This window comes from Urocampus carinirostris, chromosome 1 (assembly GCF_059441175.1).
Source record: "Urocampus carinirostris isolate Australia breed hairy pipefish chromosome 1, RoL_Ucar_1.0, whole genome shotgun sequence".
Classification (NCBI taxonomy): domain Eukaryota; kingdom Metazoa; phylum Chordata; class Actinopteri; order Syngnathiformes; family Syngnathidae; genus Urocampus; species Urocampus carinirostris.
In genome coordinates this window covers 2,229,392-2,246,788 of record NC_142349.1, presented here as the reverse complement: position 1 = coordinate 2,246,788, position 17,397 = coordinate 2,229,392, and the positions used below count along the sequence as shown (strand labels likewise).

At 38.2% G+C, this 17,397-nt stretch overlaps 1 protein-coding gene across 1 annotated transcript; it reads right to left on the bottom strand.

Annotated features, from left to right (window-relative positions):
- Nucleotides 1-4,004: 4,004 nt before the first annotated feature.
- Nucleotides 4,005-14,204, bottom strand: LOC148373224 (uncharacterized). The gene is made up of 5 exons (XM_088336363.1): nucleotides 14,106-14,204; nucleotides 12,231-12,328; nucleotides 9,923-10,082; nucleotides 9,730-9,846; nucleotides 4,005-6,985 (listed from the first exon to the last, which is right to left on the bottom strand). Exons 2-5 carry the CDS (start codon nucleotides 12,321-12,323, stop codon nucleotides 6,294-6,296), a joined length of 1,062 nt encoding a protein of 353 aa, XP_088192489.1. The 5' UTR covers nucleotides 12,324-12,328; nucleotides 14,106-14,204; the 3' UTR covers nucleotides 4,005-6,293.
- Nucleotides 14,205-17,397: the final 3,193 nt, after the last annotated feature.

The window sequence follows — 17,397 nt, the reverse complement described above, 5'->3', positions numbered from 1 at the left end:
GGCAGTGTTGAGGAGTGCAAAAGAAGTGTGTGGAATGAGAAAAGTTGGTCGAGGTATTAGGAAAGGAAGTGAATAGTGGAATGATGAGGTATCAGAGGCTGTGAGAGAAAAGAGACGTGCCTTTGAGGAGTGGCTGCAAGATAAGCGTGACGATGCGTATGTAAGATATAAAGTGAAGAAAAGGTTGGTAAAAGCGGCAGTGGAAGCAGCGAAAAGAAAAGCAAATGATGAACGGTGTCGAAAAATAGGAGTGTACTTTAGGAAAGTAGAAAAGTGTTCTGGAAAGAAGTGAAAAGAGTAAGAAACAGTGAGTCTGGAAAGGAAGAGAAAGTGAAAGATAAGGATGGTAGATTGCTGGTTAGCGGTAGTGCAGTCAGGACGAGATGGGCAGAGTATTTTGAGGAGTTGCTAAATGTGGAGGATGGGAGAGAAGTGAGAGTCGAGGCGATCGATGGTATGGAGAGAATGCCCGTGTTGGGTGATTTAAATGTGAAGCCTGTGGAAACATGGAAAGTGCAAGAGGCAGTGAAAGAAATGAAAGGGGGGAAGGCACCTGGATTGGATGGTTGTACTGCTGAATGCCTGAAAAAAGGGGGCACAGCTATGATTGACTGGTTAGTACGCTTGTTAAATGTATGCTTTTTAAGTAGTGTGGTTCCTGTTGATAGGTGTAGTGCATGTGTGGTGCCATTGTATAAGGGTTAAAGTGATAAGTATGAATGTAGCAATTCGAGAGGTATTAGTTTGTTGTCTGTGCCGGGTAAGCTGTATGGAAGAGTCTTGATTAAGAGAGTGAGAGAAAGAACGAATGAGGTGGTGATGGAAGAGCAGAGTGGTTTCAGGAAAGGAAGAGGATGTGTGGATCAGGTGTTTGCAGTACGACAGGTGTGTGAGAAATATTTTGCAAAAGGTAAGGATGTTTATTTGGCTTTCATGGACTTGGAAAAGGCGTATGACGGAGTTGATAGAGAGGCGTTGTGGCAAGTGGTGGTGATGTATGGAGTGGGTGGAAAGTTGTTGGAAGCATTGAAGGGTTTTTATATGAACAGCAGAGCATGTGTAAGAGTAGGGAGTGAGACATGTGAGTGGTTCCTTGTGTTGACTGGTGTGAGACACGGGTGTGTGATGTCACCATGGCTGTTTAATGTGTACATGATGGTGTGGTGAGAGAGGTGAATGCAAGAGTATTTGGCAGAGGTGTAGACATGATGGACAACAGTGGAACAGTGTGGCAGTTAAGTCAGTTGTTGTTTGCAGGTGACACTGCGCTTGTGGCTGATTCTGAGGAAACATTGAGAAGGTTGGTAACGGAGTTTGGAAGAGTATGTGATAGGCGTAAGTTATGAGTCAATGTTGGGAAGAGTAAGGTGATGAAGTGTTCACGTGATGGAGTGGGCATGACATTAGAAATCAGGTTGCATGGACAGGTGCTGGAAGAAGTTGAAAGCTTTAGGTACTTGGATTGTGATTTGGCTGCAGTTGGTGGAATGGAGTGTGAGGTATTGCACACAGTGAATCAAGGAAGCAAGGTTTTGGGTGCTCTGAGGAGAGTGATGAACAACAAGAGTATGAGTATGGATGTTAAGAGGGGACTGTATGAGAGTGGGATTGTGCCGACTGTGTTGTATGGTGCAGAGACTTGGGGCCTGAACTCAGATTTAAGAAGGTAGTTGAATGTTTTTGAGATGAAGTGTTTGAGGACTATGTTAGGAGTGACAAGATTGGATGGACTGAGAAATGAAATTGTGAGAGACAGAACTGGAGTAGTCGTGGAACTGAGCAAGCGTGTTGATAAGAGAGTACTCGGTCGGTTTGGACACATGGAGAGGATGGATGAGGAGCGAATGTTGAAGAGGATCTACAGAGCAGAAGTCAATGGAAGAAGACCAAGAGGAAGGCCGCGATTGACGTGGATGGATGGTGTTATGAGTGCACTGCAGGAAAGAGGTCTAAATATAATGGGAGCTAGATCTCTTGTTGGTGATAGAAAAGAGTGGAGTGGTGTTGTGAAAGGATAGTGGGATTGTGGACGCGTTCTTAAGGATGGGCTGGGCACCCGTATGATGCGGCAGGGGTAAACCAGTGAAAGCTGTCAGGCCCTGCTGTTGAACAAAAGAGTGTGTTGTGTCACCCTGACCCGAGTGACATGGCCGCTTCCTGGTGTCCCGTTTCATATGGAGGGACGAAAGCATGACCAACTTGGATGCCGAGGTGCCTCACTTGTTTGGGTGTTTGGGCAATTGGGTTGGCCATGGTCCAAAAAGTTTTGTGTGTTTTTTTTGTTTTTTTTGTTATATATTTCCCTTTTATTTTCTTTGTTATTGTATGTGTGTGTCTTGCTTTCGGTCACCCCTTTTGATTGATATGACCAAGGTAGATAGATAGATAGATAGATAGATAGATAGATAGATAGATAGATAGATAGATAGATAGATAGATAGATAGATAGATAGATAGATAGATAGATAGATAGATAGATAGATAGATAGATAGATAGATAGATAGATGTTATATTGTACACGTGTTTCGTTATAATATATATATTGTTAATGAACATTTTGTTCTGAGATACTGAGTTGCTCGACATGAATGAGTTTTATTATAAAAAAAGTTCTAAAATGAAGTAGCTTGGACGTTCGCTGTAGAAGGAAAAAATACATGCAAAGATAATTAAGTAAAATAATACACCGAAAAAGCCGGTTCTCTAAAAAGAGACGGACTTCCTTTGCAACGAAAAAAAACGATACAGAGATAGAGGCTACCATGCCGAACTCGTTTGACGTGATTGATTTGCCGTTTTGTGATCGTCGGTGTATACCGGATGGTACCCATAATTGAAAAATTTGCGTTTTTCCGTACAGATTTTCTTGTACGTCGTACATGTCTTAAAATGCATAATAAACGTACCGGTACTTTGTACGGCAAAAGCATACAGGTTGACAGGTATGAGTGCAGAGGTACGTCTACTTACGAATTCATTTTTTTCTGGGAGTAGCTCTGTAACTTGAAAAGTTTGTAGGTAGAGACACATTTTGAATGTAAATGCGAACCTGTTCCAATCTCCGCAAAAGTACAGTATAGTTTTTCATAAATCACTATAGAGCACTAGAACATGAAGCAAAAACATGTAAGAATTTTAATATAATACAGTAAACATAAAACAATACAAATACAAAAAATAATAAAGAAGGAAATAATAGAAATATGCATCTACCTTTTTGTCTCGCGTTTCTTGAAAAAGTGATTTAATGATGTCTGCTTTTGCCGGCTTTTGACAACCAGTCGGAAAGGCCTGAAGCAGAAATCCTAATGAGCGATAGCCCAACTTGTCAACGCTTTTTCTGGGTGATTCCTTTCCAAAAATTTCGAAACTTTGGGAATTTTGCCAAAATGTCTTAATTTGGGCTGATTGAATGATGACTGAATTGTAGTTATTTATATTAAAAAAAGTTAGTGCCTAAAGTCGTCGTTAGAATTTAAGGGGGTAGGGTTCAGTTATTCAATCATAAGAAAATTGCATGAAAAAAAACATCTGTATCTGATTGGGGCGGCAGTGGCTCAGGAGGTAGAGCGCTCGTCTTGGGATCAAGGGATCCCAGTTCGAATCCCGGCTCCGTGTTACATGTCGAAGTGTCCTTGGGTAAGACACTGACCCCTAATACCCCCAATAAGCAGGTTAGCGCCTTACATGGCTGCAAGGCCGCTATTGGGAAATGTGGAGCACATTGTAAAGGGCTTTGGGAAGTCATTGACTTGAAAAGCGCTATATAAATGCAGATCATTTCATTTCATTTCATTGGTATTGTTCAACACCACCCTGTATTTGCTTGGATCGGATCGATAACAAAAATTGCGGTATTGCCCATCTCTACGAGAAATTACGGTAGTTTCACTCAAGCCACAATGTTATGAGGACAAGTGCTACAAAAAAACAGATGGATGATCTCAAAATTATCGGCGACAAAATCAAATGTTTCTGCAAAATTACCCTCTTGAGGCAGATCTGTTTGAAATTCAATATTTAATCATCAGCAAACACTGTACAATGTACACTCCATGCCAAATGGATAGTGCATATCACTACTTTGCAAAGAAGATGAAAGAGCCAAAAAGAAACAAAAAGAAGATCATTTGAAAATAATTCACTCATCTCAGCAATAAATATAAAACTACCTGCAAACCACTTTTTGAATCTATGAGAGGCCTTATGAGAAGTAAATCATACTCTCACAGTACAGTCATACACCATGCACGAATACTACTATGCTCTCTCATTCATTCTACATAACTCTCATAGACACTACTATACTTTCTCCTACAAATGTTACTATACTCTTATACACTCACTGCTATGCTGACACACACATACTACTATTCTCTTTCACGTACACGACTATACTGGGACCAATTCCAGTTTGACGTCGAACTGGACAACATACATACACAGATCAGTTTATGTCGCTATGGTTACCAAAAGTACCCAAAGGAAAACAACACAGAGAGTGATCATTGGACTAGGTGTAAAAATACCCTGTAGTAAAGATGTGTGCGAAAGAATAGTAGTATGTGTTTGAGTGTGATAGTGTGTGTAAGAGTTGATAGTTGTGTGGGGAGATGTGTGTTGTATGTTGGTATGTTTGTGAGACTATGGTAGACGTGTGTGAAAGCGTAGTGGTGTGTGAATGAGTATAGTAGTATGTGCGTGAAAGGATAGCAGGATGCTGGTGAGATTATATTAGTATTTGTGTTAAGTGTTATAGTAGTAAGTGTGTGAAAGCATAAAAGTGTGTGAATGAGAGTGTAGTATTTGTGTGATAGTATAATAATATGTGTGTTAAAGCATTGTAGTGTTTAAATGAGAGTATAGTAGTATGTGTGAGAGTAGTAGTAGTGTTTGTGCATGAGAATATAATTGTGCATGGGTGAAAGTATGATGTTTTATACCAAGAATAATTTACTTCTCAAACGGCATTTCATACATGTCAATCGTTAGGAAAAACATGCACACACACACACACACATATACGCACACACATACACACACACACACACACACACACACACACATGAGGTAAGATCTTTGGCCCAGGCCTAAAATGACAATCATTATGTCGGGTTTGGGCCGGGACTTTTTTCTCATTTATCCACCTGTAATTTGTTATGTTTTTGTTCTTTGTGCTCGTTTCCGCGCGCAATCACCAGCACTGCCGGACACATAAACGCGGACAACTGGTGCGCGATCGACCAAAATCCCCCTTGTTTCGTCCTCCTGAGTCCTCACAAATATGAAAATTTGGGTTTGCTTCGGACTCTGTCCATCAAATCAAGTTAATCGATCGGGCCTGTTTGGGCAGGGGCATTTCCAGTGGGGGCAGGGGGGCCATGCCCACCCAAAGACATGTATTGCCCACCCAAAAAAAAAAAACTGGATGTAGTGGTGAAAGCAGTCTGAAAAAGGAAATCAAGACAATCAAATAAAAAAAATTAAATGAAAAAGTAAAAGAGAGAAAAAAGTAAAAAAAAATAATGAAGGAAGAAAAAGGAAGTCAAAAACTAAAAAAAGAAGAAAAAAGCTGTAAAAAAAGAACAAAAGAAAAAGCACGAAAAAATAAAAAGACAGGAACAAAAGAAACAAAAGAAGAAAATATAAAACATTAAAGGAAAAAAGGAGAGGATGAGGAATAAAAAAAAGTAAAAAAAAAAATAACCAAATAAGGAAAAAGATAGAAAAAAGATGAAAGTGAACTGGAAAAAATGATGAAAAGCCAGGATAAAAAAAAGGAAGAAAAAAAAGGAAAAAACTTATGAAAAAAGGAAAAAGAGCAAGAAAAAGGGTTTTGGGGGTTCCTTTGTTCAGTATATTACGATTAACAATGTAATATTCTGCACAAAACCAATTCATACGTTTTTGAAAAATCTATTATTCCACTAATTTATAATGACATTTATTTTTTCACTCCGATATCAACTTTTAACTAACCTCATATTTTATTCTAAGCAACTTTCACCTGAAATCCCTGCATGACACAACAGAATGTCTATTAAACATATTGACTCTTCAGTGCAAACTACAAAACAAAAGAATAAACCGTACATTTTCAAAAACACATCCCTGAAAACACTCTAAACAGTGGTGTTCAACAAAAAAATTGGGGGATAATACTAGCTGTGCCCCCTTGTTCATTTGGTATGCCCCCCCTGAGACTCATCTCTGTCAACGGCCATGGGTGCGCGCCCGATCTTACCTCTAATGCACGGCACGTACACACACACACACACAAAATTGGGGTTCCTCAGCACTCGTATGGCAAAGCAGGTTGCCCCATCTTGACCGGGTGGGCGAAAACCCCGCCAAGCAGGACCCTCTCCCCCCAGTCTAGCAATTTGTTGAGCGTGCAGCTGAGAGGCGAGCGCAGGCCCTGCTCCTTTACCTCGGAAGCCTTGTGTTTGTCCCTACCTAAATTCTTTGCCTCTGAGATTTCTGTGGTGCTCTCGTTGTTGGAATGGGTGCCCTTTGAGGGCGGGCACATGCCCAGCGGGGTCAACGAAAGGGTGAGGCTTTTGCGTCTTTCCGAGAGGGATGCAGCAACCGCCGGTGGTTGCGTGACTTTCGGTGCAGGTCGAGCTGACGAACAGGGGCTTAGATCGGCTACGCTTGATGACGTTTGGATTTCCTGCCGATTATTATTATGAGTCCATGTTTTCCCCGACACGTAAATCTGCCTGTTCCCATTAGCGTCCGGATGGGAATGTCTCTGCGGGAACAAATTCTCTGTGTGTGTTTGCGTCTCTTCTGTTGATCTCTCACTGGTGACGCTGGCCTGATAATTCATGTTGGGGATCGCAAGAGCGCCATTTTTATTGTTGTCAATGACCGTCTGGTTGTTGTCCTTCTGACGCAGAGTGCCCTGGAAATGCTGCAACTGACCAAGGAAGTTGAAGTTGGGTGAAATGGAGGGACGGCGCTCTTTCACGAACCTGTAAGGTGAGTGGGGAAAAAGTCAATTGTAAATAGATTGTATTTGTTTAGCGCTTTTAATCAGTCAGTGCTTCACAATGTACTTCACACTGCTTCAACCCTAAAGCAAAGTCAAAATATCCATCAGTTTAAGAAAAGGTACAAAGATGTGTTTCTTAGTGGGTACAAAGGAGAATGACCATGAATAATTACTGGTGAAAATGATTCATTTATTGATATGGCACAGTAACCAAAGGCAGAGAGGCCTAGATGTATGTATTTAGATAGGTATGTTGGTGTGTATAATTGAGTTAATTCATCCATCCATCCATCCATCCATCCATCCTTTATCTCCACAGCTTATCCTCAGTAGGGTCGCGGGGGTGCTGGAGCCCATCCCAGCCATCTTAGGTCAGTAGGCAGGGGACACCCTGAACTGGTTGCCAGGGCACACAGAGACAGACAACCATTCACTCGCTTATTCACACCTAGGGACAATTAGAACCGGCCAATTAACCTGAAATGCATGTTTTTGGAATGTGGGAGAACGGGGAGAACATGCAAACTCCACACAGGAAGGTTTGATCCCATGACGATACGTATATATGTATACAGGTATATATGTATATATACGTATATATGTGTGTTTGACTTTTCATCCCAGAAGTTAGTCACTGATTGTGCACCCTTGCGCATAAATCCATATTTCCAGCAGCTCCGAGTTATTTGGCACTTTTTGTGATTTATTGTTTTAAAGTGTCTGCTTCTCGGTACCACCTGTAATCATGGTAAATGTGAACTCTCTACCAAATAAGACAGAAGGACTGGCTGTGCTGGTGAAAAACATCAAAGCGTACAGAGAGTGCAGTTTGCTGTGTTTTACGGAAACGTGGCTCACGTCTAGCATCCCGGACGCTAACGGGGAGCAACCCTGAGCTACCCGGAGCTACCCGGCTTCAGTGCTGTTAGACAGAGACACGAAAGCCTGCGGGAAGCGGAGAGGAGGTGGATTCGCTATCTACGTGAACACAAGGTGGTGTAGCCCTGGGCACAAAGATTTTTATCTGCTGCAGGGACGTCGAACTCTTGGACTAACATGGACGTCATCCACTCAGCTGTTGCTAAACTACAACACAGCACCCCGAGGGCATTCTGTTAATAAACAACAAAGGATACTGCTGGAATTGTGAATTTCCCTAAGGGGATGAATAAAGTATCTATCTATCTATTTATCTATCTGTCTATATATATCTAATTGTGCATACAAATGGATCCCGGTTTGCATTTACACCAGTTTATTTTTGGCTCTGATTTGAATACACTCTGTAAAATTGCATAAAACTACATTGAGAATTTCATTGGCTAACCAATTCAACATTTGAATCAGTCACTACTGGCTGATGATAATTAGAGACAAAGTTATGCGTGTTTTTTTTTTTTTTCAATACAGGCTCTTAAAGGTTATAGCAGGCTAAGGACCATGATAAAAACTTTCGATTGGCCGAGAGTGGTGTCATTCAAAAAGTCAGAGGCTGACAACCATATTGAAAATCAGTTCATAAGTCTGTTTACTTTTAAATGGGAAACAGATGGATTACAACAAGTAACGTCAAACACAGAAATGCGTTCAGAAGAAATTTTGGGGTATCTGTCGGGATTATCGTGTGTTTTGAAGTAAATATTTGACACGGCTGGATTTACTAAACAGTCCTGGATATAACGAGTCCATATTTGCAGAGAATCTGTCAAACAGCGGACTCTCAGAGACGCAGCGGCATTGGCTCAGGAGGTACAGCGCTTGTCTTGGGATCAAGAGGTTCGATTCTAAATTACAAATTAAAAATGCAGACCATTTAGAATTGTTTACATTTAGAACGTTAATGGTGAGCTATGCCATCTTTATAGTTTATAGTATATTGTTTCTGACTGATCGTGAAGTTTCTGTGATGTATCTATTTATCTTGAATACCAAGATTTTACTTTCCAATGTGTCGCAGGACGTATTTCAGTGACATTGTGAAGACACGTGATCCCTGACCTAAAATAATGAAGATTGACACCCCTGGTTTATCTAATACAGGGGTGTCAAACCCATTTTAACTCGGGGGCCACACGATAGACAAAGCATTCTCTTAGGGGCCGGACTAGTAGATTCGAGAGAAAGAAAAAAAGAGAGAAAGAGAGGGAGAGAAAAAGAGAGAGGGTGGGAAAAAGAAAGAGATAAAAGGAGACAGAAAAATAGAGAGAAAAAAGAGAGAGAGAAAAAGTGAGAATCAAAAGAGAGAAATAGACAAATAGTGAGAGAGGTGGAATGAAAGAGAGAGAACGAAAGAAATCCAAAGAGAAATAGAAAGAGAGAAGAAAAGAAGGGGAGAAAGAGAGAACGGGAAAGCAAGAGTGAGAGATAGACAGAATGGAAAAAAGGAAAAAAAGAAGGTAAAAAGACAGAGAGATAGAGACAAGGAGGAACAAAGAAAAAGAAAAAGAAAGACACAGAGAGTGAAAGAGAAACAGAGTGAGAGAAAAAAGGAGGAAGAGAGAGTAAGAAAGAAATTACAAAATTACAGCGTCTTTGTGAGAGGCACCTGGTTTTGGCAAAATCAAGTGGACATATTTCAACCTGCAGTTCGTTTTCTCTTGCGCTTCTCTGAGCGTTGTCTCGCGGGCCGGATTCAATCCCTTAAGCGGGCCTGATCCGGCTCGCGAGCCGCCTGTTTGACACCCCTGATCTAATACATCGGGTGTGAATTGCACGCCGCTGCACCTGTAAGCATGGTCCAAATCCATTCCTGAGCTATACATGATGTAGGCAACAGCCAGGGCGGGAGAGCGAGAGATCCCAGCTGCGCAGTGCACCAACACGGAAGCACCGGAAGACATTGCGGCGTCTGTGTGGATTAGGGATAAAAGTCAGGTTTTTGTGTCAGAATGACACAAATTGCTGTACGGGAGGCGAAGGCTAACCGATGAAGCGTAGCGCTTGAGGGATCCAGGGCAGCAGGTCGTCCCACAGGGAGTCATCGATGGGGATACGAAGGTATCTAGAGCAGGGCAGAAAGGAAGGTCGGGGGCTGCAGCGGCTCACGCTCAACACATAGGAGATCCCCAGAGATGACAGGCGCTCCTGTGCATTAACATCAGTGTTGTGATTAGTTATGGTTACTCACTACTTCTTCCAAAAGTGACAGAGTTGCTATCTGAATTACTCAATAGCAGGGTTATCCAACGCAATTAAGTTGGGGCGCTGAAGGTAGGATCCGGATGAGGTTGGGCTAAATGGGGTTTTCCACAAAAATAGCTCTGGTAAAAACATTCCGCTGTCCTTAAAGGGACGCTGTTTGATATCTGTCCTCTAGATGTCGCTGTAACGTTGCAACCAAAAATGTTTCAAAGGAAGACGAAGAACTACGGAAAATGAATGTCAGAAGAAAGTACCATTTTTTTTCTATTTTTACCCAGTCTTTCACAAAAAAAGACAAAAAGAAAGGAAAAATATTTTTTTTCAAATGATTAAAACATAGGGAAGACTAAATAGGATAAAGGGGCAAAAGAGGGAAAACGGGAATAAAAAGTAAAAGAGGGGAAAAAAGACAGAAAAAGGAAAATAGAGAAAAATTTAAAAAAAACGAATAAAAGAATAAAAGATAAAACTCCCAAAAATATGGAACGTTCTCCTTTTTCATTTAGTATCCTCCTTACTATTTTATATTTCTTTTTTTCTTTCTTACCTTTCTCAAGTTTTACTTTTGTATTATTTCTTGTTTTTTTTTTCATTCTTCTCTTTACTATTTCTATTATTCGTATTTTTTTTCCTTTTTTCCCGTCCTCTTTTTCTTTTATATCAATTTTTTCTTTTTAAAAAAATGATCAGGGGCCTTTTTCAGTCTCTGTATTTTGTCTCCTTCTGTTCTGTTTTTAGCACTCGTTTTCGGTTTTACGACAGAATACAGCGACATCTGTTGGAAAAATAATACACACTGTTCCTTTAACTTTCATATTAAGGCCGAGGCCTCAGGAGCTAAGTAGAAGAGACGGAGAAAGAAAGGAAGGGAGAGGGAGAAAGAGAAAGAGAGAAGTAATAGAGAAACTGAGAGGGGGAGAGAGAAAGAGAGAAGAAATAGAAAGAGAGTTATGAAAAAAGGAAAAAGTTAAAAAGAAAGATAAAGAAAGAAGAAGAAAGATACAAAAAGAGAGGAAGAGAGGGAGAGAGAGAAACAAAAGAGAAAAAAGTGGAAAAGATAAGTAAAGAGAGAAAATAGAGAAAGGCAGAGGTAGAGAAAGAGAGAGAGAAAGAGGGAGAGGGGGAGAGAAAGAAAGTGACAGAGAGAGAAAAAAGAAACTGAGAAGAAAAAAACAGCAAGAAATGAAAGGAGATGTTGGGAGGGAAAAATAGATAGGAAATAAAGCTATAGAGGGAGAGAGAGTAGAAGTACAGGTGGTGAGAGATAAAATAGAGAGAGAGAGAGAGAGAGAGAGAGAGAGAGAGAGAGAGAGAGAGAGAGAGAGAGAGAGAGAGAGAGAGAGAGAGAGAATAAATAGAGACAGAGAGAGGGAAAACGAGAGAAGTAATCGAGACGGACAGTGAGAGAAAGAAAAAAGACATGGAAAAGAACAGTGAGAAAAGTGAGATAATGAGAAAGGGAGAAAGAAAGAGAGTGTGTGAAAAAGAGTGTGAGACAGAAAAAAGAGAGGGGAAAAGAATACAGATCAGGATGCTTTGAGAGCTTTGGCGGCATCCAGGGGACCTATTTCGGACTGCAAGCCATTTTTCTCTTGTGCTCCTCTCAGCAGATTCTCACGGGCTGGATTAAAACCCTTAGTAGGTATAAAGTTGGCTGTTTTTGGTTGTGTATTTCTCAGACTTCCATGCTATGAAATTAACCTGTTTTTATATTCCTAATATAAAAACAATCATCTCACACACACACACATAGTCACGTTTCAAAGATCAGTCTAATTCCATTATTTGTAAAAACGTTTCTCAATTTTATTTTAATGTGAAGTCGCGCTTATGTGTGACTTAATTTCCTTTTTCTGTGTGAAATCAATAAACCACGCCTACTGACCGGATGTTGTCAGTACGGCCTGGGCGCTTAAAAAGATGGCGGCTGGGCCGTGCTCGCTCCATTCGCAAGGGAGGTCAAACCTCAATAAGTGTTTTTATCTGAATAATTCTGCCAACAGAGAGTTTATATCTTGTATATCTCTCACAGTAGGCCTGATCCGGCCTGCAGGCTGCATTTTTGCCCTAAGCCTTGAATAGATTTCCTACCTGCGTGACGTCACTTTCTGCTCCCAGGTAGAGCCTTGGCAGGATAATGGACAGAGGAGGGCGCTCTGTCTCTCCCTCCATGGACCAAACCATATCGACTGCACAAGAAACAAAACACACTGCTTCATTTATGCATAGATTGGAGTCTAATTATAAGTCAGTTACATTAAAATACATGCCAATTTGGATAAATCAATAAATAGTAGTCGTAATGTTCCATCAGGTTGCATACCTGTCAACGTATACGTTTTTCCAGTTTTATACGTTCTCTTCTTCTTTCTTTCATTTCGAATTGTGTTCGTCAGGGGTGTCCAACCTTTTTTCAAGCTGGTTTTTGCTACTTATTAGCGCAAAGGGCACCCTCTTTTGAAATACATTTCTAAAATAGCAACCTAACTCGACGGCTTGCTAAGAAAGCTAAAAAAGAAGCCTGATAGTTAGCTAAAAAGGTATTCAGGTAAAAAACTAAAAGGGAGCTAGGTCGCGAGATAAAAAAGTAAATGGCCAGATAGAAAGCTACAAATAAAGCTGGATAGCTAGCTAAAAGGGAGGCTAAACTTTACCCTGATAACTAGTAAAAATGTAAAAGGAATATAGCTAGTTACAAAGCTTAAAAGGTAGCCAGGTAGCTAGCTAAAAAAACCTGCACAATTTTCGCTCAATCCCCTTATTATTATTATTATTATTATTATTATTATTATTATAAACCCCACAAATTGGAAATTGGAAAAGTTTGTTGTATTTCCAGTAAAATAAATGAATAAAAGGATGAACACATATACTATTTCTTTAATACATAAATAGATTGTCATCGTATTCTTTTAATTAGTTGCTTAAAAATAATTATTATTACTAAAACAAATGTTTTTGGGCCATGGAGCCCATCAACTGGAACATACTCATTTGAATTTCTAAGATGAAAATTAATAAGAGTAATATTTTTCCATTATATTCCTATTGTATTGGTTTTTCTGTAGTATTTCTGTCCAAGTAATTTGAAAATATTTCTATAGTAGTATTTTTGAAAGATTTTATTTTGTAGCATAGATGCAGTGCTTTTTTGCAGAATATCTGCAGTTGTAATTTGTAAAATTTACATTGTAGTGTTTTAAAAGAATTGCTGTAGTTGTATTTTGTAGTATTTCTGACATAATATTTTTCCTTTAATATGTTTGTAGTATTTCCAAAGTAGAATTTGTTGTATATCTTTAATATGTTTGTAATATTTCTGTTGTAATATTTTCATAGTTGTACTTTTGGAGTATTTCCATGGTAGTATTTTTGTTGTACGTCATGTTGCGGGATTACTGTAGTTGTCTTTTTTAGTCATTCTGTCATAAAATTCTGTAGCAATATTTTTGTTTTTTTCAGTTTTAATATTTCTGTGGTAGTATTTCTGTATTACATTATGTATATTATATTATTATGTATATTATATTATTATTATTGTATTTGTATTTCTGTAGAGGTATTTTTCAAATATTTTCATTGTATTTTTGTAGTATTGCTGCATTTGGATTTTGGTGGAATTTTTATTATATTAATGTAGTTGTTTGCAGTATTTTAATTTTACATTGTTTGCATGTTTATTTCATAAATGTTATATTCGATTTTATGTTATTGACAATAAAAACGATCTTAAATCTTAAACACAGTATATGATTTTCCGCAAATTTTGCTTTTTATTTTGTGGGTATTTAGAAAAAAATATGTAAATACAGTATCGCCGAGTGAAAATATAAGACTTTTACTCATTCAAGGAGAGGTTGCATTGGGGGATTCCCCCCACCCCCCCTCACATTATTTACTAAACAAAACATGCTGTGGGTTGCATAAATGTTTGCAAAATATGAAAGCAATCATGCAATTACTCACTGTGATTGTGTTTTCCTTGTTGAATGTTGTTTTTTCTCCTCGGTTCGAGTTGCTGTCATTTGCAGTTGTGCAGCCACGTCCTGTTTTGTCTCCTTTCGAGCGGCGACTGATTCCAAACGATGAGCTCATCCACTTAGCAACAATAAACCTCCAGCGATGATGTCATTTTCAGCCAATAGGCTTCCTCGCTGGACAACCACTCGCGCAGACGCACAAGCCATAACACAACCCCCTTCCCCTCACACACACACACACACACACACACACACACACACACACACACACACACACACACACACACACACACACACACACACACACACACACACACTAAACACTTCCCTCAGTGGTAGGCAACTATTTTGAGTCCACTTTAAACCACACCCCCTACATTGCATATTACTGTATTTTATTGCAATGTGTATTCTGTGTAGCACCATCCAGATACTCTATATAACACGCTACAGTGGGTATTAGCACGTCATATTGGGTATTTGTTTATTGTATTCTTTTTGCTTTATTTATGTACTGTTCTCATCACAGGGATGCTGCTGGAAATATGAATTTCCCTGTGGGGATGAATAAAGTATCTATCTATCTATCTATCTATCTATCTATCTATCTATCTATCTATCTATCTATCTATCTATCTATCTATCTATCTATCTATCTATCTATCTATCTATCTATCTATCTATCTATCTATCTATCTATCTATCTATCTATCTATCTATCTACAGTATCTATCTATCTATCTATCTACTACAGAAATATTACAACTGATATCCAACAAAAATAGTACTGCAGAAATATTACGACAGAAATACTAAAATATACGACTACAGTAATACTACAAAAATCTTAAAGATATACAACAATAACACTACTGTGGAAATACTACAAAAATTACGCAAATCTACAAAACTACAGAAATGTTTGGACAGAAATGTTACAGAAATACAACTACAGCAATACTACAAAAACACTACATTGGGAATTCTACTAGAATACAACTGCAGATTATACTCACCAAAAAACTACTAAACTGTTTCAAAAATGATCAGAAATACTACAAAAATACGAATGCAGCAATACCATAAAAATACTAGTGATGTACTACAAAAATAAAATGCAAAATGTTTCAGAAATACGAATACAATAATATAACAATAATACTAATACTAACATTATGACAAAAACACAACAAAAATACTACTATGAAAATATCACAACAGAAAACCTACAATAAATAAAACTACGGTCATACAAAAATACTGCAGATCTACTACAAAAATATTCTTACAGAAATATTACAAAAGAAATACTACAAAAAAACTTTTACAGAAATATTACAAAAGAAATACTACCGAAATATTACTGCAGTAATAAAAAACACCTCATATCGACTACAAAAATATTATCATAGAAATACTACAAAAATACTATTACAGAAATATTACGACAAAAATAATATGAAAACTCTATAATGGAAGTTCTATACAAGTGCAGATATTGCTACAAAAGCTACAGTACTACTACAAAAATACTAGAGAAATACTACAGAACAACTACTACGTAAATATTACAGTAGATAGATAGATAGATAGATATATACTTTATTCATCCCCGTAGGGAAATTCACACTTCCAGCAGTCTACCCCGTTGTTTATTAACAGATTAACATGATGCCCGAGGGTGCTTGTAGCGGAGTGGATGACGTCACGCCAGTCCGTGGTACAGTTCTGAGTCCATGAGATCAAACCTTCCTGCGTGGAGTTTGCATGTTCTCCCCGTGCTTGCACGGGTTTCCTCCAGGCACTCAGCTTTCCTCCCACATTCCAAAAACATACGTGCAGGTTAATTGGATGGTCCAAATTGTCCCTAGGTATGAATGAGTGAGTGAATTGTCTGTCTCAGTGTGCCCTGCGACTGTCTGGCAACCAGTTCAGGGTGTCCCCCTGCCCACTACCCGAGGAGAGTTCCAGCACCCCCGCGACCCTACTGAGGATAAGCAAGCGGTGCACATAACGGATGGATGGAATTCTACAGAAATACAGAAACACTCATACAATACTACTATTATACAAAAAATACTGCTACAGAAATATTACAACTGAAACAAAAGTACTACTACAGTTATATCAGGACATAAATACTCAAGTATACAACTACAGTAATACTACAAAAGTATTAAAGATGTACAGTACAATGGAAATATTAAAACCCACTAATGCTTGCCGGGTCATTGTGATTTTTTCTTGCAAAATAATTTTTTATTGGTTGGGTTGGTCTATTTAACCCCATTTTTAATAATTCACCTGATAATAAGTATTAGTACAGTATAGTAATAAAGTAATAGTATTTAAGTATTTTTGAAGTATATCCATGGTAATATTTTTGTAGTGTATATGTGGTAATTTTGTATTATTGTAGTTGTATTTGAGTAATAATTCTGAAATAATATATCCATAGCAGTATTTTGTAGTATTTTCATAGTAGTATTTTGTTGTACATCGATTATATATTTCTAGTATTAAAAAACATTTGACGAGAAAATCACAACGACCTAGCACTGGTGAGCTATTTTTAGAACAGGTCCACAGACACCTTAACTACAGTATCCGTATGTGGCACCCAAGTATTTTTATCCTGCATCTTTAATATATTTGTAGTAATACTGTGGTTTTATTTTCAAGTGTTTTTGTCAAAATATCTCTGTAGTAGTATTTTTGTTGTTATTTCTGTCATAGTATTTCTGAAGTAGTGTTTTGTATTATATTCTTATTGTATTGGTATTTCTGTAGTACTTCTGTCGAAGTAATTTTAAAATATTTCCATAGTAGTATTTTTGTAGTATTTCTAAAGTACTGTATTTCTGTAGTATATACATAGTAGCATGTTTTCAGCATTTTGTTTTACAATTTTTGTAATATTACCTAAGCTTAAATATTTGTAGCATTTCTGTACTATTTTTTTGGATTACAGTAGTTTTTTGTTGTATTCTAGTAGCATACATGCATATATTTTGTAGACTATCTAAAGTTGTTTATTTTTGTTGAAGTTTCATTTTAGTGTGTTTGTAGTATTCCTGTGGTTGAATGCTTGTAGTAATTCTTTTGGATTTTTGTTGCATTTATTTAGTATTTCCGTACTCTTGTAGTATTTATCTAGTATATTTGTAATATCACTGTAGTTTAATATTTTTGTAGTTTTTCTTTAGTAGTGTAGTAGTATGTAGTAGTATTTCTGTATTAAAGTATCACTGTAGTAGTATTTTTCTGTGGCAAAGTAA

Coding starts and splice junctions, on each gene's coding strand:
- LOC148373224 (XM_088336363.1), bottom strand. CDS start 12,323: ATGGTTTGGTCCATGGAGGGAGAGACAGAGCGCCCTCCTCTGTCCATT. Junction 10,083..12,230: donor CAGAAAGTGACGTCACGCAG/GTAGGAAATCTA, acceptor GTTAATGCACAG/GAGCGCCTGTCATCTCTGGG. Junction 6,986..9,729: donor AGGAATGGATTTGGACCATG/CTTACAGGTGCA, acceptor TTCCCCACTCAC/CTTACAGGTTCGTGAAAGAG.